The 24,066-nt window shown below is 39.1% G+C and overlaps 3 protein-coding genes and 2 long non-coding RNA genes across 6 annotated transcripts in view; 3 read left to right on the top strand and 2 right to left on the bottom strand.

The window, feature by feature from the left end:
- LOC144650428 (D-inositol 3-phosphate glycosyltransferase-like) overlaps positions 1-15,854 on the top strand; it is a 107,404-nt gene extending 91,550 nt beyond the window's left edge. For both annotated transcript variants that reach the window (XM_078510105.1, XM_078510104.1), the window contains exons 3-7: positions 10,748-11,933; positions 12,424-12,480; positions 13,021-13,110; positions 13,754-13,834; positions 15,542-15,854. In XM_078510105.1, the coding sequence (XP_078366231.1) occupies positions 10,778-11,933; positions 12,424-12,480; positions 13,021-13,110; positions 13,754-13,834; positions 15,542-15,813 (1,656 nt within the window). In that variant the 5' untranslated portion in view covers positions 10,748-10,777 and the 3' untranslated portion in view covers positions 15,814-15,854. The remainder of the gene's footprint in view (positions 1-10,747; positions 11,934-12,423; positions 12,481-13,020; positions 13,111-13,753; positions 13,835-15,541) is intronic.
- Positions 1-24,066, top strand: part of LOC144650412 (uncharacterized) — a 264,303-nt gene that overhangs the window by 69,108 nt on the left and 171,129 nt on the right. The window lies entirely within an intron of this gene.
- LOC144648803 (uncharacterized) lies at positions 4,423-5,237 on the bottom strand. Its single transcript, XR_013569774.1, has 3 exons — positions 4,899-5,237; positions 4,665-4,690; positions 4,423-4,518 (listed from the first exon to the last, which is right to left on the bottom strand). It is a non-coding gene; the product is annotated as an uncharacterized LOC144648803 (long non-coding RNA).
- LOC144650452 (uncharacterized) overlaps positions 10,216-24,066 on the bottom strand; it is a 141,042-nt gene continuing 127,191 nt past the window's right edge. The window contains exon 3 of the mRNA XM_078510138.1: positions 10,216-10,705. Within this exon, the coding sequence (XP_078366264.1) occupies positions 10,702-10,705 (4 nt within the window). The 3' untranslated portion in view covers positions 10,216-10,701. The remainder of the gene's footprint in view (positions 10,706-24,066) is intronic.
- Positions 18,265-22,629, top strand: LOC144650467 (uncharacterized). The gene is made up of 3 exons (XR_013570116.1): positions 18,265-18,922; positions 19,352-19,541; positions 21,775-22,629. It is a non-coding gene; the product is annotated as an uncharacterized LOC144650467 (long non-coding RNA).

The following is a 24,066-nucleotide window of genomic DNA, read 5'->3' as shown; positions in this document are numbered from 1 at the left end:
AAAATTTCGAAGTAAATTAAGACCAAAAAATACAACGGTTCAACGAAAAGTTAACTAAAGCAGAAAGCTGAATTATTCTACGTTTCACATGCCAAAAATTAGCTCTTATGATGGGGGCTTTTGGATAAAATACGAATTTAACTACATCCATGAATTTTAAGGAGCCGTAAACAAACAACTTTTTCGGGAATGCAAATTCACCTACCTCCGCGTAAACTCGACGTGTGAGCTTTCTATATCGAATTGAACGATCAAACTCAAGATACTTAAAGCACATGAATCAGTCTATCGTTTGAAGGAAAAACCTTTTTCTTTTAATTCAACTGGAGTGTGAAAAAACGCGTTAAACACAAAGTGGCCGAGAACTGGACCCGGCCGAGAACTGGGCCCCATACTGTACTGATATTCACCATTGTGAAATTGTACTTAAAGTTATTTTTGTAAATGAAAAAGGTAACGTTATTGATGTCACGCAGTGTTTTTTTAGCAAACTAGATGGTTTGCTGGTTTCTGACTATGAATGGGGGTGTGATCTTGCGGTATATTTTTTGAGCCTGACTTCGCCGTAAAACTTTTTTTTTATTTAGCAAGAACTGTGTCGATTTTCATTTCTGAACAATTGGTCGTCAAGTCGTTTGTCACAAAGAGTAGAATGTTTGTACAGCATGTTTTGGAATTATTTTAGATTTGGTTAGTAAGACGCTTCTGAAGACCTGAGCAAAACATTGGGAATGTACAGTATTAATAGGAACTTGAATGGAATTTTTCACAAGTTGGATAAAGGTATCAACTGAAAAAAATGGACTTCAAAATGAGAACTTGGATTTTGTTGTAATTAAATTTTATCGCGGATTGGATGCATAATATTACGGCTTTGAAAATCTTCAAATAATTAGAAAGGTTCCTTTCTTCCTTTTGATCTTATTGTTATTTTCATGTATTGATTATTCGAAAGTGGTTTTCGTTGATACGAAAAAAAAAACGGGTTTTCACTGAATTGCTTGAAGTATTTTTAGACGTGATAATATTGGCTTAATCAAATTACATTGTGCACGAAATATTTGTTATTCTTTTGTCTTGAAACTTTGAGGAAATTGAAATTTTTGTTTGACAGTAGTGTATGAAAGGCATTTTATAGAACTGAATAAAAAAAATGAAACATTGATAAAGGTTATTTCAAAGATTTATTTTGCCTGATTTTGAAGGGTTTCAGGAGTTTTAAAGAGTGCTGGTAAACGGCTGTATGTTGTTTGTGATTACGGATCTTATTTAGTTTTGAACGCTCTAATTTTTGAAAGGTTAAAACAGGTTAAAACCGGGCGGTTTCATGAGTTTTTTCGGTAGAAAGGTACGGTGGTGGTCAAAAAAAATGTTTAGAAAGGAATGACTGTAGTAGCACGTAAGTCGGAGGTTTGCGTGAGTCACGGGGTATAGTATGCGTGAGCTGGATTTCCGGCGTCATAACGGCATGTTTTGTTAATCGGGCGTGGCCGATTTATAGTTTACCCTTTGGTCGTCCTAGACGATAGTCTCCTGTCGGCTAAAAATTACGGGGATAGCCTGGACCAATCGGTTTCATTTCAGTTTTGACAGAATACTGGGTCGACTTTTGGGCTAATCTGCAATCTGGTTCTCTTCTTTGCTTCGGCGGGAGGACAGAGGAAAAAGCTTAAGGGGTAAAGTACTAATAATCACCATTGTGAAACTGTAGTTGCTTTGACAAGTTGAAGCTATTTTTGTAAATAAAAGGGGTAACGTCATTGATGTCACGCAATGTTTTTGTGGGAAACTTTTGAAACTAGACGCTTTGCAGGTTTCTACAAATAGCAGTGTGATCTGGCGGTACATTTTTTTGAGGCGGACTCCACTTTTAAACTATTTTTTATATATTTATCAAGAAGTATGTCGATTTTCATTTCCGCACAGTTGGGCGTCAAAGTCGCCTGTCACAAAGATTAGAATGTTTGCACAACTTGGTTTGGATATATTTTAGATTTTGCTAGTGACGTTAGTAAGACACTTCTCAAGACATCAGCAAAACATTGGCAGTGTACAGTATTGGTGTGAACTTGAATGAATTTTTTACGAGATCAGTAAAGCTATCGAATAAAAAGATGACTTGAAAATGAAAACTTCGAATAATTATAATTAAATACCAATTGAATTTTAGATGAGAAATTCCGGAAGTGACATCTGTGTTTAAAATAGGAATTTTTGTACAACTTAAAGTTCCGATAAAAAGACCACATGTTTGGTAAAAATCACAGACAAACATGATCAGGAAAACAAAACAGGCCAATTGGTTTTATTCACGAAAATACAACTTTCTTGAGAATGAGTTTGTAAACAAGACAATGAAATCGAATTACATTTCACACGAAATTTGCATACATTTGAACTTGCAAAAAAGAAGTATCTCTGCCGAGACATAATAGCGTCAGACCTTACATTAATAATTATTGTATTCTGATCTGATTGTTATTTTTTATGCATAACTATTTGAAAGTGGTTCTCATCGATGAAAACAAAACGGTTTTTCATTCACTGCTTGAAGTATTTATAGACGTGAAAACATTCGCTTAATCAAATTACATTCTGCACGAAATATTTTGTATCCATTTGTCCCGAAACTTTGAGGAAATTGAAATCTTTGTGGACAGTACTGCATAAAAGCAGTTTATAGAATTGAATAAAAAGATAAGAACCATATTGATAAAGGAAATTTTAAAACTTTATTTTGGTTCATTTTGACGAAATTCAGGATTTTCAAAGACTGCCAGTAAACGGCTGTATGGTAGCGGGCAGACGTCGGTTCGTTCTGAATTTTTCAATACGGTATACAAGTTACAGGTCAATAAACAGACCCTCTGTACAGTAAAAAACGTTTTGGGAACAAGCCATTGTGAACTCATTTTCTATGTTGATCAGTAAAAATCCTTAGTACGACATGGGGCTTGTTATCAAGTTTGTTAGTACGTTAATACTGCAAGGTGTATAACCTCAGAGAATTATTATCAGTGTGTTTTGTTTTATTAGCGGTTTATACTCCAAGGTCTTGGAATGGGAGATCAAAATTAAGGCAAATTTCTGATATTATCTGATTGCTTGGCACAGATTAGTACGATACTTAATTGGTTAGGAAATTTAAACAAACATTAAATTGAATGAGAGTAGAAAGGGAGGGACAGGTGGGGGTGAAAGGCTAAGGAGATGGAAAGGGAGGGAGAATTAAAATCCATGCTTGGTTATATCACGCAACCTTTGACTTCTGTTGTTTTCTCACAAGAACAAAAATTAAGATGGGGTTCTACCTGAATTTGAATGGAACTTTAAGAGATTTAAAGTTCTAAGGGATTGAAGAAAAGAATGGAAACACCTTCAAACAGTTGACCCCCTCGCAAGAGCACTCCGGGTTGTCAGGAGACTGTTAATTTGGTGTCCGTCCACCAATTTTTAACTTCAAATTCAAATTTTAAAATCACATTAAATCTTCAATATTTCTTATTTGTCTACATTTTACTAATCCTTTGAGAAAAACTATCGCCTCCCAGACATCCCCCAAAATCGTTCAAAAATTAACAAAATACTGCAAAACAAATATATATGGGATAAGTAAAGCTTTTTTGGATTCCTTGAAACGCGGCTGAAATGGTTTTCAGTGTTTTCCAGCCCTTATACTTTGGGTCAGTACTACTATTCTTCACCAGTTTCTATTACAGTAATGGTATGAAACAAATACCTAATCATTGGTCAATAAGTTGTGATCATTTTCTTGACAATAGTACCTGATTAGGAGTTGTATACTGTTCCATTAAAGTGTAAGGACTGGAAAATACTGAAATGCGTCAGCCACCTAAAGCGTTGGAAAACTTGGTCTTCAGGTAAAACCCCGCCTTTATTAAAAGGCTGCACTTTGCTAAGTGTTACAAATTTATATTTTCTAGACTTCTAGTTCAATCGTTTATTTGTATTGAGCGAAATATATTTTTATAAATTGAGACCATTTATGTCATTAAGTAATAATGCAATCTTGAAAACATTCCAGATTTTCATTATTAAATAGAAACACGAAAAATTCAAGTTTGGGAAAACAAGCCTGTCAAAATGACGTTGCCATGGTGATTTCAAGTTACTGGCACAATAACTAATCCTACCAAATTATTGCGAGATAAATTTTCGATAAACGCGCAAAGTTTGGCAGCGTTTGGTTGAATCTTGAAAAAGTTATAAGCGTCAAAAGTCAGCGAGGGCCTCAAAAGCCCCCCCCCCCCCCCCCCCCCACCCGGCCTGAATAGGTTTAAGTGACTGTTTTTGCAGTGATTTTTACTGTACTGTACCCTGCCTTTCAAGTCAAAACAGATAGCTTATTATCAAGCGCCCGATTTTAAGCTTCTCAAGCTTCTCAAGCTTCTTGTTTACTATCTTCTAACCGCTGCAAAACCGTTTTTCAACAGTTGCCTGTTGTTGCTTTCAGGCGCTCCCCTAACCTTCGCGATTTACTAGTGAAGGCCAAACTCCCTGCTAATTTGACTAATCCGCATCCACAACTTCCATCCGGTTCTTTTCGTTGTGGAAAGAACTGCGCCACTTGTCCTTATATTACTGACGGACTAACTACCTATACCTTCCTTTCTACTGGTGAAACGCGCCACATTCAATCTAACCTGACCTGTGACACTCAAAACCTCATCTACATGAATCAATGTAACCGCTGTAATCTACAATACATAGGAGAAACTAAACAACGTTTGAAAGACCGATTTAATGAACACCGCCGTACCATAGATAACCCTAACAGTAAATCTAAACCCACTACAGCCGCACAACATTTCATTTCCTCGCCTAACCACACTGCTAATGACATAGAATTAATCCCCATCGAAAAAGTCTTCTCCAACCGAGACTCAATCCGTAAGGCCAGGGAAGCTTTTTTAATTTTAAAAGGCAGAACACTTGTTCCCGATGGCCTTAACATACGCGAAGAAACCTATTAGTTTTTCCACTTTTACTATTTCATTGTCAATTTTAAGCTTAGCATATTTTAAATTTTTTATTTTACACTGTTTACATATTTCCTGTATTTAGTTTTACGTATTTCCGGTATTTCGTAAGATACCATTATCACCATATAAATTTAAACATAGCCAATGTAAACTCCATTGTACCTGAAGAAGGCTGGTTTGGCCAGCCGAAATATAGTACAAAACTAATTCTCTCATTCTACGTTGTATCGGTCTCTGCTTTTCAATAAATAATGAAGATGAAAATTCAACATGACACGAGCATGGGACAAAGAAAAATTCTAAGTCCCCGACGGGAATCGAACCCATGGCCTCCCAGATACCGGTTGGGCGCTCTAACCAACTGAGATACGAGAGACTCGTGAGCTGGGCCATTTTACTAGGTTGATAAGTGACAGGCGTCCTGCATACTGCTAGGATCAGCAATGTCGAATTCATCAAGTTTTGTAGTAAATAATAAAGATGGTAAATTTTAAGCTTGGTAATAAATAATGAAGATGAAGTATTCAACATGACACGAGCATGGGACAAAGAACGAGCGGTCCGAACGGAGAGTGTAGTGTTTGAGAGAGTTGTCACGTGACTCGTCAACGGCCAGTCGAGCTTGTAGGTCTGGCAATTGTCAGACGAGACACGTCTGTTATGTTATTTGAGAACATGATCTGTCTAAAGAAGAATTTCACCCAACACGTTAACAGCGGTTTTTCATATCTTGCAGTAAATAAGGGAGGTAGTTAATGGCATCACTTATCAAACTATTGATTTTGTGAAAAAAAAAACTTAAGCACATCACCTCAGTGACTAAAGAAGGTAGCTTACTTACTGAAAATAATTCGAGTCATCCTGCCACGTTCTTTAATAACGTGATCTGTCTAAAGAAGAATTTCCCCTAACACATTGAAAACGGTTTATGATCAGATCTTGCAGTGACTAAACTATAAATTTTGTTAAAAAAGACTTAAGGTGGCCCGCGGCTAATTCCGGGAGCGAAGGTGCTATTTTTTAAATCGAATTTTGGGGATGAAACCCGTAACCAATTTCTTTGATTTTTGGTAGTCGTAATAACAAATGTTTAAATTTTTTAAATCTTTACCTTTTAAAGCCCAAAATATAAACAATCGCGAGAAATAAGCACTTTATGGAAAACCTTTTTTTCGAAAATATGCGAATATTTTCAAAACGCGAAGATAGATTTTTTTCTAATTAAGGTCAATTACTTCAAGTAAGACTAGGTTTCATGTGAGCAAGTTTCAACTAAATCGGCTGGGTAGAAATTGCTGCACAGTTGACTGTTTATTTTTCGCATAAAAATACTGTTATTGGATATTTTCGCCAGCTATTGCAACAATGCTTAATTAATGCTAAGATCACTTCTGTCATTTGAAAGCTCAATACCTCCTAAAAAGTTGCTGAAAAATCTGAAACGATCGGATATTCTCCGCAAAAGTTATAATCAAATGAAGCATAAGTGGTTTACGGTGCGAAAATTGCAAATTAGAAAAATTCAATCTTTTTCGAATTAAAAAAAATCGACCGATTTTTTTTCTTTTAATTTTTAGTATGCAAAAATCCAACATATAAGCAAACGCCCTCATTTAGTTTCGAGCGTGAAGTCTCGATAAAACTCGTCAAATTTGGCCCTTCAAGATAGCTACCTCTCGTCCTTCAGTTTAAAGTGCTTTGGAAACCCCTCAACTAACAGTAAATTATTCAAACATGCCGCATTCTCAAGATTATTTAGCACCTGGAAATGAACGCCCGTTTATTTTAAGGTGCTAAAAAATCTTGGGAATGCGGCAAGTTTGAATAATTTACTGGAACACAAGGGTTTCCAAAGCGCTTCAAAATGGAATACGAGAGGTAGCGATCTTCACGTACTAAATTCGGCGAGTTGAATCCAGTCTACACACACGAAACTAGATAAGGACGTTTGTGTACATGCTGGATTTTCTCATACTTAAAAATAAAAGAAAAAAAATCGGTAGTTTTTTTGTAGTTCGAAAAACAATGAATATTTTAAAAAATACACTTTACGCACCGTAAACATCTTCTGTTTTATTTGCTTATATTTTTTGCTAGGAGTTTCCGATCTTTTCAGAATTTTCAGCATTGTTTTAGCTGGTATTAAGCTTTTAAATAATCAATGCAATCAAAACATTACACAAGCGTTGTTGTAACAACTGGCAAAAATACACAAGAATAATATTTTAAAGCTAAAATCTAACAGTCAACTGTGCAGCAATTTCTACCCAGCCGATTTCGTTGAAACTTGCTCACATGAATTCTTGGATAATTTGAACGTATTGAAAGCAATAAGAAAAAAATCTATCTTCGCGTTTTGAAAATATTCGCGTTTTATTAAAAAATAGGTTAATTTAAAAGTGCTTATATTTCGTGTTCACTGTTTTTGTTTGTTCCAAATTTTAAAGCTTTATTAAATTTAAACATTTGTTTTTTCGACTACCAAAAATCAGAGAAATCGGTTAAGGTTTCCATGCCCAAAATTCGATTTAAAAAATAGCACCTTCGCTCCCGGAATTAGCCGCGGGCCACCTTAAGCACATCACCTCAGTGACTAAAGAAGGTAGCTTTTGTACGGAAAATAATTAGAGTCAGCCTTGTGACATTCTTCAATAATGATGTTCGTATGAACTTGCTACCAGGGTGACGTCTCAGCAAGCTCAAATTTTAATTAATCACTCACTGCTAGCTAGCTCTCTCCTCCGCAGAGGCTTCTTTAGTGGGGGAAGGCGAAAAGCACGGGGGGAGGAAGGGGAAAACACAGTGTCCCCCCGCGCGCTTTCGTTTCGTTTCTCTCCAGGCTCCGCGCGCTTACTTTTCACCTCTCCCCATTTCCCAGCCCGTACGAAACACGAAAGAGGCCTCTGCGGAGGAGAGAGGGTAGCTAGCGTGACGTTTATCCTTTATAAGTTTTAAATGTCCTCTCATTTTACTTCCGGTATCTCTGGTATCTCCGGAATCCATACTGCTTGCGCGATTACTCGCGTGAATCTGTTGCCATCTCACAGAGTTGGGCACTGGCTATAAGTTTTTTATCAGTTTATTTTGGTGCAGTACATTTATCTTATGTTGCGATGACTTTTTTCCCTATTAACTGCCCAGAGCTCAAATATTAATCTCTTACTGCTAGCTTGCGTGACGTGTATCCTTTCTAAGTTTTAAATGTCCTTTCATTTTACTGCCGGTATCTCCGGAATCCACTTAGAAGTATTGTTTGCGTTATTACTCGCGTGAATCTGTTACCATCTTACGGAGTTGTACTGGCTGTAAGTTTTTTATCAGTTTATTTTGGTGAAGTACATTTATCTTATGTTGCAAGTACCTTTTTTCCCTCAGTTAATTGCACAGAGAGCGTTCGAGCCTTGTCGCGAATTTTTTAACCCATTGCTTTAGAACATTCGTGGACAATAAAGGCTGGTTCTCATATGATCGCCCCGATCGTCTCTGTCGCTTCTGTCGTTTGCAAAGTCTAAAGTGATTGGAGCAAGCAAACTTTTTGAAGCGACAGAAGCGACAGAGACGATCGGGAAGATCACATGAGAACCAGGCTTAACAAGCCAGTTCCAGTCTAATTTGCATATGTATGACTACGTGCTTGTTCCACTTGACCGCGCAATTAACTGTTTACGTCTGGCGTAGCGGAATTCGCATCCCCACTAAACTAACTCCACTAGTGTAGTGTACGAACACTACACTAAAAATTCTAAGTCCCCGACGGGAATCGAACCCATGGCCTCCCAGATACCGGTTGGGCGCTCTAACCAACTGAGATACGAGAGACTCGTTGTGAGCTGGGCCATTTTACTAGGTTGATAAGTGACAGGCGTTCTGCATACTGCTAGGATCAGCAATGTCGAATTCATCAAGTTTTGTAGTTTGATGAATTCGACATTGCTGATCCTAGCAGTATGCAGGACGCCTGTCACTTATCAACCTAGTAAAATGGCCCAGCTCACAACGAGTCTCTCGTAGCTCAGTTGGTTAGAGCGCCCAACCGGTATCTGGGAGGCCATGGGTTCGATTCCCGTCGGGGACTTAGAATTTTTCTTTGTCCCATGCTCGTGTCATGTTGAATACTTCATCTTCATTTTCCAATGTTGTTTGTTTTTTCCAATGTTTTGTATCTCAGTTGGCTTATGGACCACTTCCGGTATACTTGTGAGTTTACGGACGCGCAATCGTAGGTTGACCAAAGTATAGATGAAACAGCTCACTGAGTTTGGCTGTTAAGCCTGCGACTGCAGACGGCTTTTTCGGCTTGAAACTCGAGCCGAAAAAGCCTAGTTACTCTCGCAAGACTCGCAAATGGAAAAAGTCACGTGATGAGAATAATTAATGTGCGAGCCTTCGAGCCGGAGCTGCGAGCGACGAGCCCCTTTTTTGCAAGCTACTGTTTTCTGCTATATTTTGTTTTTTTACCAAAATGTAAATGCGAATTCACCTAAAAACAATCAAAGTTTTCTGTTGAAAATCATACGCGTACACCTCGCAGGTCTTGTAATTTACCGCGAGACCGGATCGCGTGACATGCTCCGATGTACCGGCATCATCAGTACCAAACTGAACGCGTATTAAGCCATTTATACGTCATCTCTTTTCTTTTACTTGAGTGCTGAATCCCGACTACTTATTTTGCTCGTATTATCCTGGTAGAATAGGGGTTAGTAGACAACACTTGGAACCACATATTTGTAAACTCTCAAGGGACTTTTTTAATTTCTCAAGGGACTGTTTTAATTTCTCAAGGGATAACTTTCCGCTGTGGGTGATCACTTGCGATTTCGTGGAAAAAACGTGACTTGTCACATTTACAAACGTTATATAACAATTTTAAAAGTGACATGTCAGCTTTCTTATCTCAAAGCACGTGTGTCTGAAAGGCGATCTATAAAAAGCGTCGCACAAACAATGGATTGCGTAACTAAAACACGAATAAATAATCACTAGCACTTACATCGCGTTGAGAGCAAATGTTGCATGAATCGGCATTACAACATGCGATCGTATCTACGCAGTTCGAGTGGAATTTCAGTCAAAGACAGCAAAATTCTTTCGTATTTCATCTTCAAATATAATTCGAAAGCATTCACTGTATATGTGGCTTTTGTTTAATCCTGGGTCTTGATATCCGACCCTCGCCGAGCCTAGACAAAACGCAGCTTGGGTGTAACGATTTGTTTACGCAATGTTTTCTCCGACAGTAGTCGGAAATATCCGTATTTTTTTTTCGTGCTTTTTCATGGAGCAATCGTAACGATACGGCCTTGAACACATTGAACGGCGGTCTACCTATAACAATTCAAATATAGCGTCGCAAAAACAAAGCGTCGAACGCATATTTTGCTGTTTCATTTGCTAATTTCGCTGCCGTAATCGACTGCCTCGAAAGGTCCTTGCAGTTTTAAAGTATAGAATTGTCAGATCTCGCTGAAATTTGCACTGTTTATTTGTGTAATGTTAAGGAATATGTGTATAAATACCCGGCGCGAACGAGCCATTTTTGACAAAATTATATGGCTGCATTTCCTCCGCGAAGATAGGAAATTGTTAAATTAAACTACAAAGAAACTGTAATGATAAGTTCGAAGAACAATGCACAGGATAAACCTTCGACTCATACTTCATGCAAAAACGTCGATATCTCGAAGAGACTTTGATTTTATCTAGAGCTCTGTCAGTATTGGCGTTTTTTATTCTTCTTGCAGATTGTGTAAAATTTTGTACAGTCAGCGTCCATGGCGACTTCCACGAAGATAAACTTTACGTTGTTGGCCTCGGAGTGGGGCTCAAAACATGGGGGACTGTCCACGTTCAATAGAGTATTCGCCATAGAGCTTGCTAAACACTCTGAAGCAAACGTCTCAATCTTTGTCCCAAGATGTAACCAGGAGGAAATAGATGAAGCACTCAGTAACAACATCACTCTCGTTCAGGCCTCGAGGAAAGCTGCCTTTGATGAAAAGGATTGGCTTTGCTATCCACCGGAGGGTCTCCAAATTGACATCGTAATTGGCCATGGGGTAGTACTTGGTCGTCCAGCGCAAATAATTCGAGAATACCGCCAATGTAAGTGGATCCAATTCGTGCATACTGACCCGGAGGAGCTCGGGATGTTCAAAGGTTACTCAGAACCCATTGCAAAAGGTGAACAGAAGCATAAGAAAGAGGTGGAACTTTGCATGTTGGCTGACTCTGTAGTGGCAGTGGGACCTAAACTTGGAGAAGCGTATCGTTCATACCTCCGAAAAAAGAAAGACCAGAAGGTTTTTGTTCTTACTCCTGGCATTTTCAATGAGTTTTCAAGTGTAGAGCAGGCTACTCAAGACGGAGACAGATGTAGAGTGTTGGCGTTTGGCCGAGGTGATGCAGAAGATTTTGAGTTGAAGGGATTTGACATCGCCGCCAAAGCTGTTGGCAAGCTGGAGAACGCAAACCTCATTTTTGTCGGTGCAGCCAACAAACGACAAGATGAAGTTGCAGATAATTTGAAGCAGTGTGACATACCTCCAAGTCGACTGAGAGTGAGGACCTTTCTAGAAAGCCGGGAGGAATTGAAAGACCTCTTCTGTGAGGTGGATCTCGCCATTATGCCTTCAAGGACAGAAGGTTTTGGATTGGCAGCTCTTGAAGCCCTATCAGCAGGTCTTCCCATTCTTGTAGGTGGAAACTCGGGATTAGGAGAAGCCCTCGGCGACGTTGCATTTGGTCCAGATCGTGTCATTCATTCGGAGGATCCAGGTGTATGGGCTGAGAGAATCAAGAAGGTCTGGAAAAAAGCTAGAGAAACTCGACTAGAGGAATCTGACACACTACGCACCAAATATGCGAAGAAGTACAGTTGGGAGAAACAGTGCAACGATCTTGTGGAAATTGCTAAGAGCATAGTAACTGGTACGAAATTTCGTTCCTTTGAAAAGCTAAGTAATTAAAAGAAATTTAACTTCTTGTGTGTTGCTTTTAAGGTTAGCTAATAATGATTTACTAGTACATAGAATATTGTAGTTTAGTGTGGTGTGGTGTGGTGTAACGTAGGGTAGTATAGTGTAGTGTAGTTTGATTCATGTTCTGTCAATAACAAGGAGATTTGGCAATATCATTCTGCAGAGAAAATTCAAGACTAGCTTTGTGACAGCGCAAGCTTTCTAGTAGTATTTCACAAACCGTCACAAATCCTGGTTATCCCTTCGTACATGTTGCAAGAACTCTGCTTAGAAATTGGCCAGTGAGAAACTTAACTCCACGTGACTTTACAGGACAGTTGTTCAACATTCACTTAGAATACACCTACATGATGCAGCCTTATTTAAAAAAAAAATAATAAAGGATAGTGAAGAAAATAATATCAACAAAAAATAAATTTGAAATTCCTTTGTTTTTTCAGATGGGTCAGCTCCAAATTTAAAGAGAAAAGCATCCAGCTTTGTTTCCACGGATTCAGGTACAGGTGACATATTTTGTCTCCAACTTGTGTAACTTTATTACTAAGCCAAAATGCCATGGTTTTCTTTAATACAAAAAGGTCCGTGTGTAGATTTCAACTTCACATAACTATCAACCAATAATGACCAAAATGTGTAACTTTATTCCTAATATTTTGGTGTGTTAACTTTTTGCTGAAATGACTTTATTTCTGCAGTATGATCACAAAGCAACTTTTGTGTCTAATACTTGTGGAAAGAGCGCCGAATGGGATGGGAGGGAGGGGGGTTTCCCGGGCTCTAACATGTAAATTCAGTCGCCGTTATTGCTCTATATGGGGTTAAATTTTTATCGTTTTATTATTCAATTTAAATTGTTGACGTGAAGAGAAGTCCTTTGACGCGCGGTTTAGGTATGTCGTCATTCGCGACTCGCTGCGCGCCGCTTTGCGACGCTTTTCGGTTTGCTATGCTCGCCTATAGAGGACGACTTGGAGCAGCTTAACATAACTATCAAGCAATAATGACCAATGAATAATAAGTTATTTTATATCTTAAAGGCGAGTCAGCCTCGAAGTCAAGAAAGTTGTCAGACAAGTCTAGCACCCAGAAGCCTGAGCAGAATACGCCGGAGGTCGTGGAGAGTGAAGGTGAAATTATATGTCAAACCCTTGTATAGATGTACTTAAAGCAACCAACACTAGCCTTCAATGGGGGCGCTTTTTGGCGAAGGATTGTTGAATGTGTAGGAACAATCGCCCAGGAAAGTTTGTAGAGCTTGCAGGGTAAGGGACGAGCTGGACTAGAGTAAATCAAAAATCTTTCTCCCGTTCTGGTATCCGAAGTTCTGGATGGGGTTTCACGGATTGCTGAGAATTGATCAAAATATTACCTATCAGCTGAGATGTGACGCGTTTTTTACTGAAAGCTGAGCTCTGGGCTCTGCAAAATTTACTTATTACAAAGACACAGGCTGCGATAGCTGAGAAATCACTAAAAAAAATAATGATAACAGAGTTTCAAGCATCTTCATCCAGACCCACTTCTTCTTGTCCGGCTTGTCTCTAGAAGAAATTCAGAACCATCTCAGCACATTTCATGCAACCTTGATGAGGATATCCTATTGGAAAATAGTTAGCAGTCAGTGAAAAATGTCATTGCACCCTAGATTAGAAAAAAGAATAATTTGACATGCTTACAGCCAAGTTGTTGACAGGCCAAATTCCATTTTTTACTTTCTTATGGCTTAATGGCGTAGAGCATAAAATGATGCTTGTTGTTTACTATTGAAAGGTGAGCCTGTGATAGAGCAGCCGTCAACTGAAGTCAAAACACAAAGTTCTAACACCCAAGACACCCGTGGACCCAGAGAAGGTAACGTTCATATTTAATTTTTTTCAGGCGTGCTACGAAATCTGATTCGATCTGACCATTAGCTTGCTAAACAAACTAGTGATCGTTAAAAATCATTTTCTGGCCATGCTCTCACACGTTGTACAACGTCCAATGCTTTGGAATGGCTCAAATAATTTTTCCTTAGCTTGTCAGCAATGTAACGCACTGAGAGAAGATGGGAGAATTTAAAGCATAAGCGATCACGTTCTCAATTTTCTCCCTCCAACGTGACAAATGGAAAGGCTAATAAATATAAATAAATAAATAAATAAATTGTTGCTGTGTAGCACTTTAAATTGCAACTCTTGTAAACAAAGTTTTCAAAAAAGTGCTTAATTGTTCTTAAAAAACAGAGAGACGTTTCGGGAAAACTCCTTCATCAGTCTTAAATGAGCCGTTGATTAAATCAATAATGCACGCGTACTAATGTGGATGCGCTTAAAAATGTTGCGCGCGCGATCCTTCTCTTAACGAAAAGAGAAATTATTAAAACTTATAATTAATGCTCAAACCACTTGGGGCTAGTGTTTCCAGCCGGAAGATGAGTCGCTTCTCTTGTTGTCGCACTGCCCTTCCTCTTTTCACTTGTCTTACCACAGAAACTTTCATGTCTTGGATGTTGCTGTGTTCGGGATGGTTAAAGTGTTCGGCAACGGGGAATCCACCCTTGGTAGCGGGGATTCTGATTGTAGCCCTCCACTGAACGCAGTTGTAAAGCGAAACAAAAGGTCCGCAAGCCTACGAGCAGTTTCGCCAATAAACATCATGTGACAGCGTAAAAACGTAGACTACGCCGGCCGCAGTGCAGTCGAACGGGCCGTTGATTTAATCAACGGCTCATTTGAAACTGATGAGGGGGGTTGCCCTTAACGTCCCTCTGTTGTTGTTTTTTTAAGAACAATTAAGCACTTTTTGAAAACTTTGTAAACAAATATGAATTCGCGATAAATGATGAAATTACTTTTCGCAAACTTAAACTAAAGGCTCCTAGATAGGCTATATATTTGTTACTTTTGCATTTGTCTCTGTACTGTTACGCTTCCTGCGTAGCTATTTACGGCACGAGACTTTGGTTATTTTCCTAAGCCCATTAGTTCAAAGACGATAATCGTCCTTCACACTTCATTTCCGCCACTTTTTTTTCGAAGCCCCTTCGCCAAGTAGATTTTTATCGTGTGCCAACTCGTCTTTTTCTTTTACTTAAGAATTCAATAGCACTGCAGTAACCGATAATTAAATTTTCGTACAGACGCTATGGCACATCATTCCGAGAACGCCGTATGAACTAGCTAACATTGAGGTAAAGGTCGCAACACTTGGGTTAATACACTAATCTGTTGCGTTGAAAGTGCGCCTGGTTAAATTTCAGCTTCTCAACAATTTAAAATGATTAGAAAACAGGGTGACAAAAGAGGCGAGAAAGACGTGGTGGCCTAATGGTCAGTGCACTAGACTCCAGATCAGGTGGTAGAAATACTCGTAGTCGCTAATAGTGCTACAGAAACGGGAATAGACTTAGGCAAGATTAGACAGTTTGGCACGACCCAGTCTTGGCCTTTACCTACTATTATTTTCTAAACGACGATCTTTTACTAACCAACTCACAAACATAGCGTATTGTAGGATTCTTTTTGCAGTGCAGTACTTGTGTAAACCTCTTTTTATATTTTTAAACCTTTATTTCAGTCAAAGAAGGTTCACCTTCAGAGGATGAGCTGGAGAAGTTGTCACTCAGGCTTGGGAACTCTTGGGAGAAGCTTGGTCGTCGCTTGAGATTTCATGAGGGAGAGATGACTGGATTCCACAAGAACAATGAAGAATACGATAAAAAGGCGTTGAGCATGTTGTTTGAGTGGAAAAAAAAGATGGGCTCTGATGCAACTTACGAAGTCTTACGTGCTGCCTTATGTCATGAATTAGTAAACCGTAGGGACTTAGCAGAAGAGTTTTGTTGCTAAACTGCAGCTTATTTAGGCTGAAAACTATATTAACAAAGCATAAAAAGCATTTTTTACAATATTAGAACACATTGCTTATAATCACTCCTACGGAATTTTGTTTTTTAAAATGGGAATGAAAAGTTTTGTTTATTCGATCATTTCTCTTGCTTTCTCACAAGCTGCTTTATCCGTTATCTTTGCGACATGCCTCTGTAAACGGATGCAGTCTCTACCGGACTATTATATTAGAACCTTGTACATAAATAAACGAAATAGCTAGAAGAAGTTACTATGTTATTAGGGCGATCAGTGTTTGACATAATAAAATTTGGTTTGTATCTGATCTTAAAAAAGTTTGGTAAAAACGTATAAAAACTGAATTTTTGGCAACTCTCTGTTACCTTCATCAGAGTTAAAATTGGTTCAGTTCGTCGAACAACAATTTGTTCGACGAACAAATTGTGTCCTTCGATGTTGTGTCTCTCTTCACTTCAATCCCAGTAGATTTGGCGATAAATATTGTTCAACGCAAACTTGGTGAGACAACTGAATGGAAAGCCCTTACAAGCTTGACACAAGCTCAAGTTCTCGATCTACTCTCCTTCGTACTTAACAACAGCTATTTCTCATCTGAAGGAACTCAGTACCACCAAGTATTTGGCTGTGCGATGGGATCGCCTGTCAGCGCAGTGATCGCCGAATTAGTCATGGAAGAGATTGAGGAAAAGGCCTTAGCCTCTGCACCAGTAAAACCGCGCTGGTGGCGCCGCTACGTTGACGACTCTAATGCGTGCCTAAAGAGTGAAAGCATCAGAGTTTTTCACAGCCATCTGAATTCCATTAACCCTCATATCCAATTCACGATAGAAATGCCGACTACAGGCGCGGAAGGCCAAACCATAGCTTTCCTTGATACAAGTAACACGGTATCTGCGAGTGGTCAAGTGGAAGTGGGCGTGTACAGGAAACCCACGCACACAAACAAATATCTCGCCTTCGAGTCACATAGTCCCGCGCAAAGCAAACGAGCTGTAGTAAAGACACTAATGGATCGTGCCAAATATCTTCCCTCGACCTCTCAGCGGGAACAGAGCGAAAAACAACAAGTAATCGGTGACCTTAAAGTCAACGGATACCCCCAAAGTTTCATCGTTCGTTGCCTTGTTTCGGCTCAAGAAACCATACAGCCAGAAAACCAAGATAGTCAAGAGAGTCCAAGGGGTTACGCTTCAATCCCTTACATAAAGGGTGTTTCCGAGAGAGTTCGACGTGTTCTTAGCAGAGAAAACATAAGAACCACTTTCAAGCCTGTTAAAACACTGGGCAGTATCTTTAAGAAACCAAAAGACCGCCCCGCCACAAATCAGATCAAGGGAATTGTGTACAAAGTCAAATGCAAAACATGTGATTTTGCCTATGTGGGAGAGAGCAAAAGATCATGGAATTCGCGCGGCGCAGAGCACAAGCCTGGCACAAGATCTAATAACGAAAGCGCAATAAGATTTCACGCGGAAACAACAGACCATGACATTCATCCGGATTATGTAGAAATTTTAGAAAGAAATGTCAACAATAGGCAACAACGCCTATTCCTAGAAGCGCTACATTCTATCCAGGACATTAACTGTGTGAATGAGCATGTGCATTTCCCACAAGTTTATTTAACATTGGGAACATCCCTAGAGACCGGCGGTGTATAAAATACTTATTATGCAAAAACTGAACCAATTTTAACTCTGATGAAGGTAACAGAGAGTTGCCGAAAATTCAGTTTTTATACGTTTTTACCAACTTTTTTAAGATCAGATACAAACCAAATTTTATTAGAAGTTACTATGTTATATAGTAAATTGCTTAAAAATTACACGGCCTTTTTTAAGTGAATATATTAAAGTTTTAACAATATCATGCATTTCAGTTCCTGTTGCTAATTCTTGGCTACCGGATATAATTCAATTTGTATGTAATACCAGCTTTAAGTAAATACTACCGATGTCCGCGCGAAAAAGAAAAATCCAACTCAATCTTTGTTACAATAGAGCCCTTTTGGAAATATCTTAAAATAATATGTAGTTAAAAGACTTGAAACCCACCCTCAATGACAATGTTGGCAGTGAAAAGCTGTGGCTTTATTCGCTCTCACCAATAGGCCATTTTACAGTTGTCTGCTCAGTGACCTGGCCTTTGAATGGAAGTGAGACTGAAGGTGACCTTGTTTTGATACAGACCTCACTGCTTTTGTTGTGTTAATCGTGTTGTTCTGATGCTAACTAGTTTGCATTTACATGATAAAGCAGACAGGTTTGTATCAATGCAAAGTCACCTCCAGCCTCACTACCATTCAAAGGCCAGGCCACTTGGCAGCCAACTGTAAAATGGACTATTGTTATCACTGTGGTTAATTTTTGTTTAGCTCGTTACCAGTACCTCGCTTTAATTTGTATTTTTAAGTTTTAAAATATGTATTTTCTACTGGTATGCAGTCAATACAGTTCATTAACAGGTTTTTGGTTATTTATTTCGCTGTGTATGACACGCCGCTTGGGCGTGTCCCTTGGGTATCTCTGATTGGTTTGATAAGGTATTTATAGACTGTTCAGAGTTGTTCAGTCCTCTCGCTTTCGCATTCCATGCTAACATTGAAGTTGTAAACCCGAAGTTTTGAGTAATCCTATGGTTGCAGCAAGAGTCTTCAAATCCAGAGTTAGTCAATTAAGTGTCCTCCCTGTTCAAGAATTACCTGTCGTCCTAGTTCGGATAGTCAATTAGAATTCGGAGGAAAGTCGAAAATCGACATTGAAGCATTGTAGTTTAAATTCATAGTAATTATAAGCTGTTTGAGTTGAACGTTCGCTCAGCTAGAGATCAGCCTGGATAAACCGTCAGAAGTCTGCAAGCTGGTAACGGAAGGAGGGCAGCTCACAACGACGCGGCAGAAGGCGATAAATCTCGCGGATAGAAGCAAAGACGAGTGGTTGGCTCTAAAGGTATACGAGTCGGACGAGCTTGCTTGTCAGAAGATGCAAAGAGAATTGACTGTCAGCCGAAAAGAAGAAGGCGGATTCGGACGCCTATTTCGCAGTATTCTCAAGAGGTTCTAACCAACTAGCAATTTAGCCTTCTCGCGGTAAGATCTTATATTTTTTACTTTGTGATGTCTCGCGTAGGTTGGATTGCCTGAGCATCCAACCATCATTCTCTTGGTGTGCATTTTTTGCAGTATTGAAGAAGAAAATAATTTACGTTCGTTTGAGCGTAGCGAATTAGAACGTAAATGTATTTTCTACTGGTATGCAGTCAATACAGTTCATTAACAGGTTTTTGGTTATTTATTTCGCTGTGTATGACACGCCGCTTGGGCGTGTCCCTTGGGTATCTCTGATTGGTTTGATAAGGTATTTATAGACTGTTCAGAGTTGTTCAGTCCTCTCGCTTTCGCATTCCATGCTGACATTGAAGTTGTAAACCCGCCCGCCCGCCCGCCCATTTCGTTTTTGTTATCTTGTCTAATTGATTGCTTGTCATTTTATACATGTTTTTTTTTTTGTCCGAACAGAATGTGTTGCAGGTGTTAGTTTTTATTTCAAACGGCGGACAGTGGGCTAAGGACTGCAGGTTTGGAAACTTTTGCAGACTGCAGTAAAACTAAAGTAGTTGAACTTCCCATTAATTACTGGAGCAGCGCCGCTTCCACTAAGCCCGCCGGCATCAGGAGCACGCAATGATGGGGCATCGAAATGATATTGGTAATGTCGATCTGTTTGACGAATTGAATGAGGTAACACAAAAATCAGATATGAGCGTGAAGTTTCTACTAGACCAGGTGTGTTGCAAGTTATTAAAGGGCAGTCTGGGAAGAAATATTCATTTCTGTTATTTTTTTAGGCGTCTCAGAGATTATTGTATCAGTTGTTTTAGATGGTTTTTGTCTTCCTTTCAAGAAGATTCCTTCTGAAATTTTTCAAAAGCTATGTGTCATCTTTGCATCACTCTGTATTTGTAGATAAGCTATTTAGTGCCTTTACATTTTACCGGGTTGGCAGAAGTTAAGGCTCCTTCTTATATGGTTTACCCTTTAGTGTTTCGAATTAACCCTATGGAAGAAGAGATAAACATTTTTATGAACAAGGATTTAGTGCGTAAACGGGAATATCACTTTGCCCTATTCTAAAAGGGAGTATTTATGGTTTTGTTTGGTCCAAGTGGCTATTACCTATCACCTATATAGCTATTCACACCCTGATCATCGCACATTTATATTGTTAGGTTTTCGCTTGCTTTTCGTTAGGTGACGCTTAGTTTAGGTGTTTTTCTGTTTACTGTATGTCCATTTGGGTTGGATCTTTATTCCATGCCTCAAGTCGCTCGAACTGAATATTGAAGGATTCAAGGGGGTCAACATTGTTCTATTCCTGGACGAGGAGAAGTTGATCCAGTATTGATTATTACTCTTGTGCAGTCTTAGATCCAGTTTACGGAAGTTCAGATTTATTTTTTAGCTATGGCGGGAAGTTTTAGTGGACCCTTGTTAATTTTCGAATGGTTATAGTATAGAACACTATCTATAGAACAATTCCTATTTCGGATAGACGGTTATTTTTACTTCGCATTGCTGTATGTCTTCATAATTGTTTCAGAAAAAAGTTTATGGGGAATTGTTTAGCCTGGCTTGGGGGAATTTGTTTCCATTGGTGTAGTATTTGAGGACATTTCCCGTATTATGACTAGTTATTACAACAAGGACATTGAGGCTGCGCAGGATTACGATTTCACTAGACGTTTACTTTGGCCCAATTTATTCTCTAAGAAAACATGTTGAGTATTGAAGTGGACTGGACAGGATGAATTTGAAAAGTCATTATGGATTGGCCCGTCTTATTGTATTGTTAGCTCAGATGCTAGTGCCACAAATGTGGCGTCCATTTAGGTAACAGTGAACAAGTGCGCCATAATGATAACTCGGTGCATGTATACACGTTTGTGGTATGACTTGTCTGGAAAAGTTTTTGTCATTTCAGCAAGGCTCTTATGTTAAGTTGGTTTTAGATAGTTGTTCGTTTGCAGAGTATTACATTCGAGTAGCACGAAGTTGAAGTTTACATGTTATATAGCCCAAAATTTTCAGCTCCTATTGACAGCGGTGTCAAATTGTATGCTATGGTTTCCCGTACGGAGCTCGTTGTGAGGTTATAAAGTCGCATTATTTATACATAAATGGTTGACTAATTACAACTCATCATGTTTTCAAGCATTGAATATGGGTGGGAATCCCATATAGTGGTCTACTTTGTCAGTTTGGCAACAACTAGGTATGTTTTTACTTTAGTTTTTGAAATCCATGCAGGACTTACGGAGTGGATTTATTAATTCACTAGGTATTCACTGCTCGTATACATGCAAGGCCATTACCACATTTATCGTACTGTTCTGGACCTCGTCTCGTTTTTTCCTAAACTTTCAGAATAATTGCTCGTTTTGCAATAGATGGCAAGCTGTTTATAGTCTTTATAGCAAGAGTGTACTGGAACATCGGCGAAATACTGTTTTACTTCGAGCAGATTCTTTCATTTCAACATTGGTAGCTGTTTGTATAAAGTTTTCGCTGATTACAAGATCGCTGGGCCAGTTTCTATTTATGTTTGGTTAAGATTGATTGACGTTATCAGAAAGGAGGCGCTGGCCTGACATTGGGACGCTTGTCCATTCACTCATCAGAAGGAGGCGCTGGCCTGTTTTTGGGACGCTTGTCCATTCACTCATCAGCAAGGAGGCGCTGGCCTCATTTTGGGTCACTTGTCCATTCAGCGCTCCTTTTTTGGGACGCTTGTCCTTTCAGAAAGGAGGCGCTGGCCTGATTTTGAAGAGCAATTTGTCTGCATTCAGCTTATGTTAATTTATTTCAGTTTATGTGCTCGCTCGCTTCCATGTAGGTTTATATGGATACAAATGCCTGTCACTTCTCTTTTTTCTTCATTATAGATGTTAACTATTCAAGGTTATCAGGGGAGCCCCCAGCTAGCAAGAAACCAAGCACGAAGGACGTCCTGAAGTTGTTTATGAAGGTTACGATAGATTTCACAGCAAAAAGATATTCAAAAAAAAAAAAAAAATCGTCAAGTTCTTTATAAGATGCGGTATCTTGTCCTCATACTGTCTCAGTTTCAGTTGTATCGCTTTACAAGCTGCATGCGCATCTTACGTAGTTTCAAGTCTTATGCTGCTTTTATTTTGATTCATGTCCGCATTATCATTAATCATTTGGCCGGATAGCTCAATTTGAAATAGTTTTTTAAAAGCGGTTCAGCGTTTGTTAGGGTGTTTATCTCTGCTAATAAAATCATCGATTAGTATGCTGCTCCATCAACAAGCCTGAAGGACTTGCGCTTAGCTTGCATATGTTTGTTAGGTAGCGAAAGATTCTTCGAAATGATGTATTGAATAGTTTGTTACCTTAAGCTTAGCTTTTGGCATTTTGGCTGTTCATTCTAGTTATTTGTTCCTTACGTACATGTGGAAATCTACTGATGTTTACAGTGAAGGGACTAATGTTTAAATTAAGAGGTTATGTAACTATATTATCTCGTCTCAACAACAGCTTAATATTATTGGATCAATAAGTTTTTTGTGGTTTTTCAATACCGTCTAGCAGAATGGTACCAAGCTGTTATGCGCAAGATGTAGGGAGCTATTGAAGAACTGTAAAGGATCTTGCTCTGAGTATTTTATTGTCATTGATAGCATAAGCTCGAAGAAGCTACATCCGTGGTTAGAAGTAGCGCCAATTTATCACAACGATTACTTTTATTACATTGTACATATAATTATTTGAAATAACTGCTCACCTTATCCTAACTGATTTAATAAGTATTTTGGTACTTCTATTTTTTCTGGTAGGCGTCAACATTAGCTCTAAACGTTCCTTTTTCACTGTATGAAATGTATCAATAAATGTCAGCTTGGATTGCCTGAGCATCCAACCATCATTCTCTTGGTGTGTATTTTTTGCAGTATTGAAGAAGAAAATAATTTACGTTCGTTTGAGCGTAGCGAATTAGAACGTAACTTTCGCTTTTTGTAACCGTCAGATGCGTGCTGTAGCATGCGAAACGTCAAGTAAATTTTAGATTCTTGTTTTCAGATCATGCGTAGTCCATGTGTTATGTTTGTTGCCGCTGTTTGTATTTTATTTCTGGTGAAATTGAAATGGCCAAGAAACAAAACCTTTTAGTTTGTGTAGATTTACAAGGACAATCGTTTTGCCAAAGAAATACTCTTCCCTTGAATCTCACAAGGGAATGAGCCAATGTGCCTAGTTCCCAAGACTCTTTCTTTCTCGATTCGTTTTCTCCGCTCCCCAATCCTCTTCCGAGTACGAATCCAAGGTGGTGCGAGGTGGTGCTCGCCCAACCCTATTCCCCCCACCTACGCACGGGGTTTTTGCACTCTCCCCAGTTTTCGCTCGCGTTCGTGTGAACCAAGATGGCGGCCCGTTGGAGTGAACGATCGATCTCTACAACTTCAAGGAAAAATGCGATCGATCGCTAAAATACGCCTGCATTGCAGTCTAGAAAACTGTCAGTCAAGTGAGTGAGTTGTCACGAACAAGCAAAGCTGGATCTGCTTCTTGAACATCAACAGAAAATACAATGGATGTTGAAGATACTACGTAGCAAAGCTCGCTGAATAGTATTATTAATCTCAAACTACAGTTTGGAAGACAAGAATTTCACTGTTTTTCATTTAAGGACACTGAGGTAAGACGAGAGTTGGTAAATTTAAGAGCTAGAACGCTCTTCAATTGTTTCCTTATCTCCAAAGGAGTTACGATTAGCCCAGTTGCAACTTACAAACGCACAACAAACCTGCCAATGGAACTTATATATTATAAAGCGAACAGACACATCAACTAAGTTTCAATGTATGAAAACAGAATTAGCAAGAACTGTTCAAGAAGAAAAAGAGCTTATAGATCCAAGTATTTTTTCTTAACTACTGAATGCGACTGGCAGAAGAAGTTAGTAACGCTCACTTTGTTGCTCTATCAATGCTCTATAATGCACCTATCAATGTTAAGCCTGAGCGGGGGGGGGGGGGGGGGGGGTCGGGCTAACCACGGGAATTTGATCGTGAGGTAGGTCCCCAGGGTAGGGATTTTGATCGTACGTGATGGCCCCAGGGTAGGGATTTTGGTCATATATAGCAGGTTTGAAGGACATCTGACTACCTTTCATGGGGATTTTGACCAATTATTTTGTCCCGGGGATGGGGAAT

The sequence above is a fragment of the Oculina patagonica genome, chromosome 4 (assembly GCF_052425735.1).
Source record: "Oculina patagonica isolate OP01 chromosome 4, crgOcupat, whole genome shotgun sequence".
Classification (NCBI taxonomy): Eukaryota; Metazoa; Cnidaria; class Anthozoa; order Scleractinia; family Oculinidae; genus Oculina; species Oculina patagonica.
Note: the sequence above shows the minus strand (reverse complement) of the source record. Positions and strands in the feature narration are given on the sequence as shown.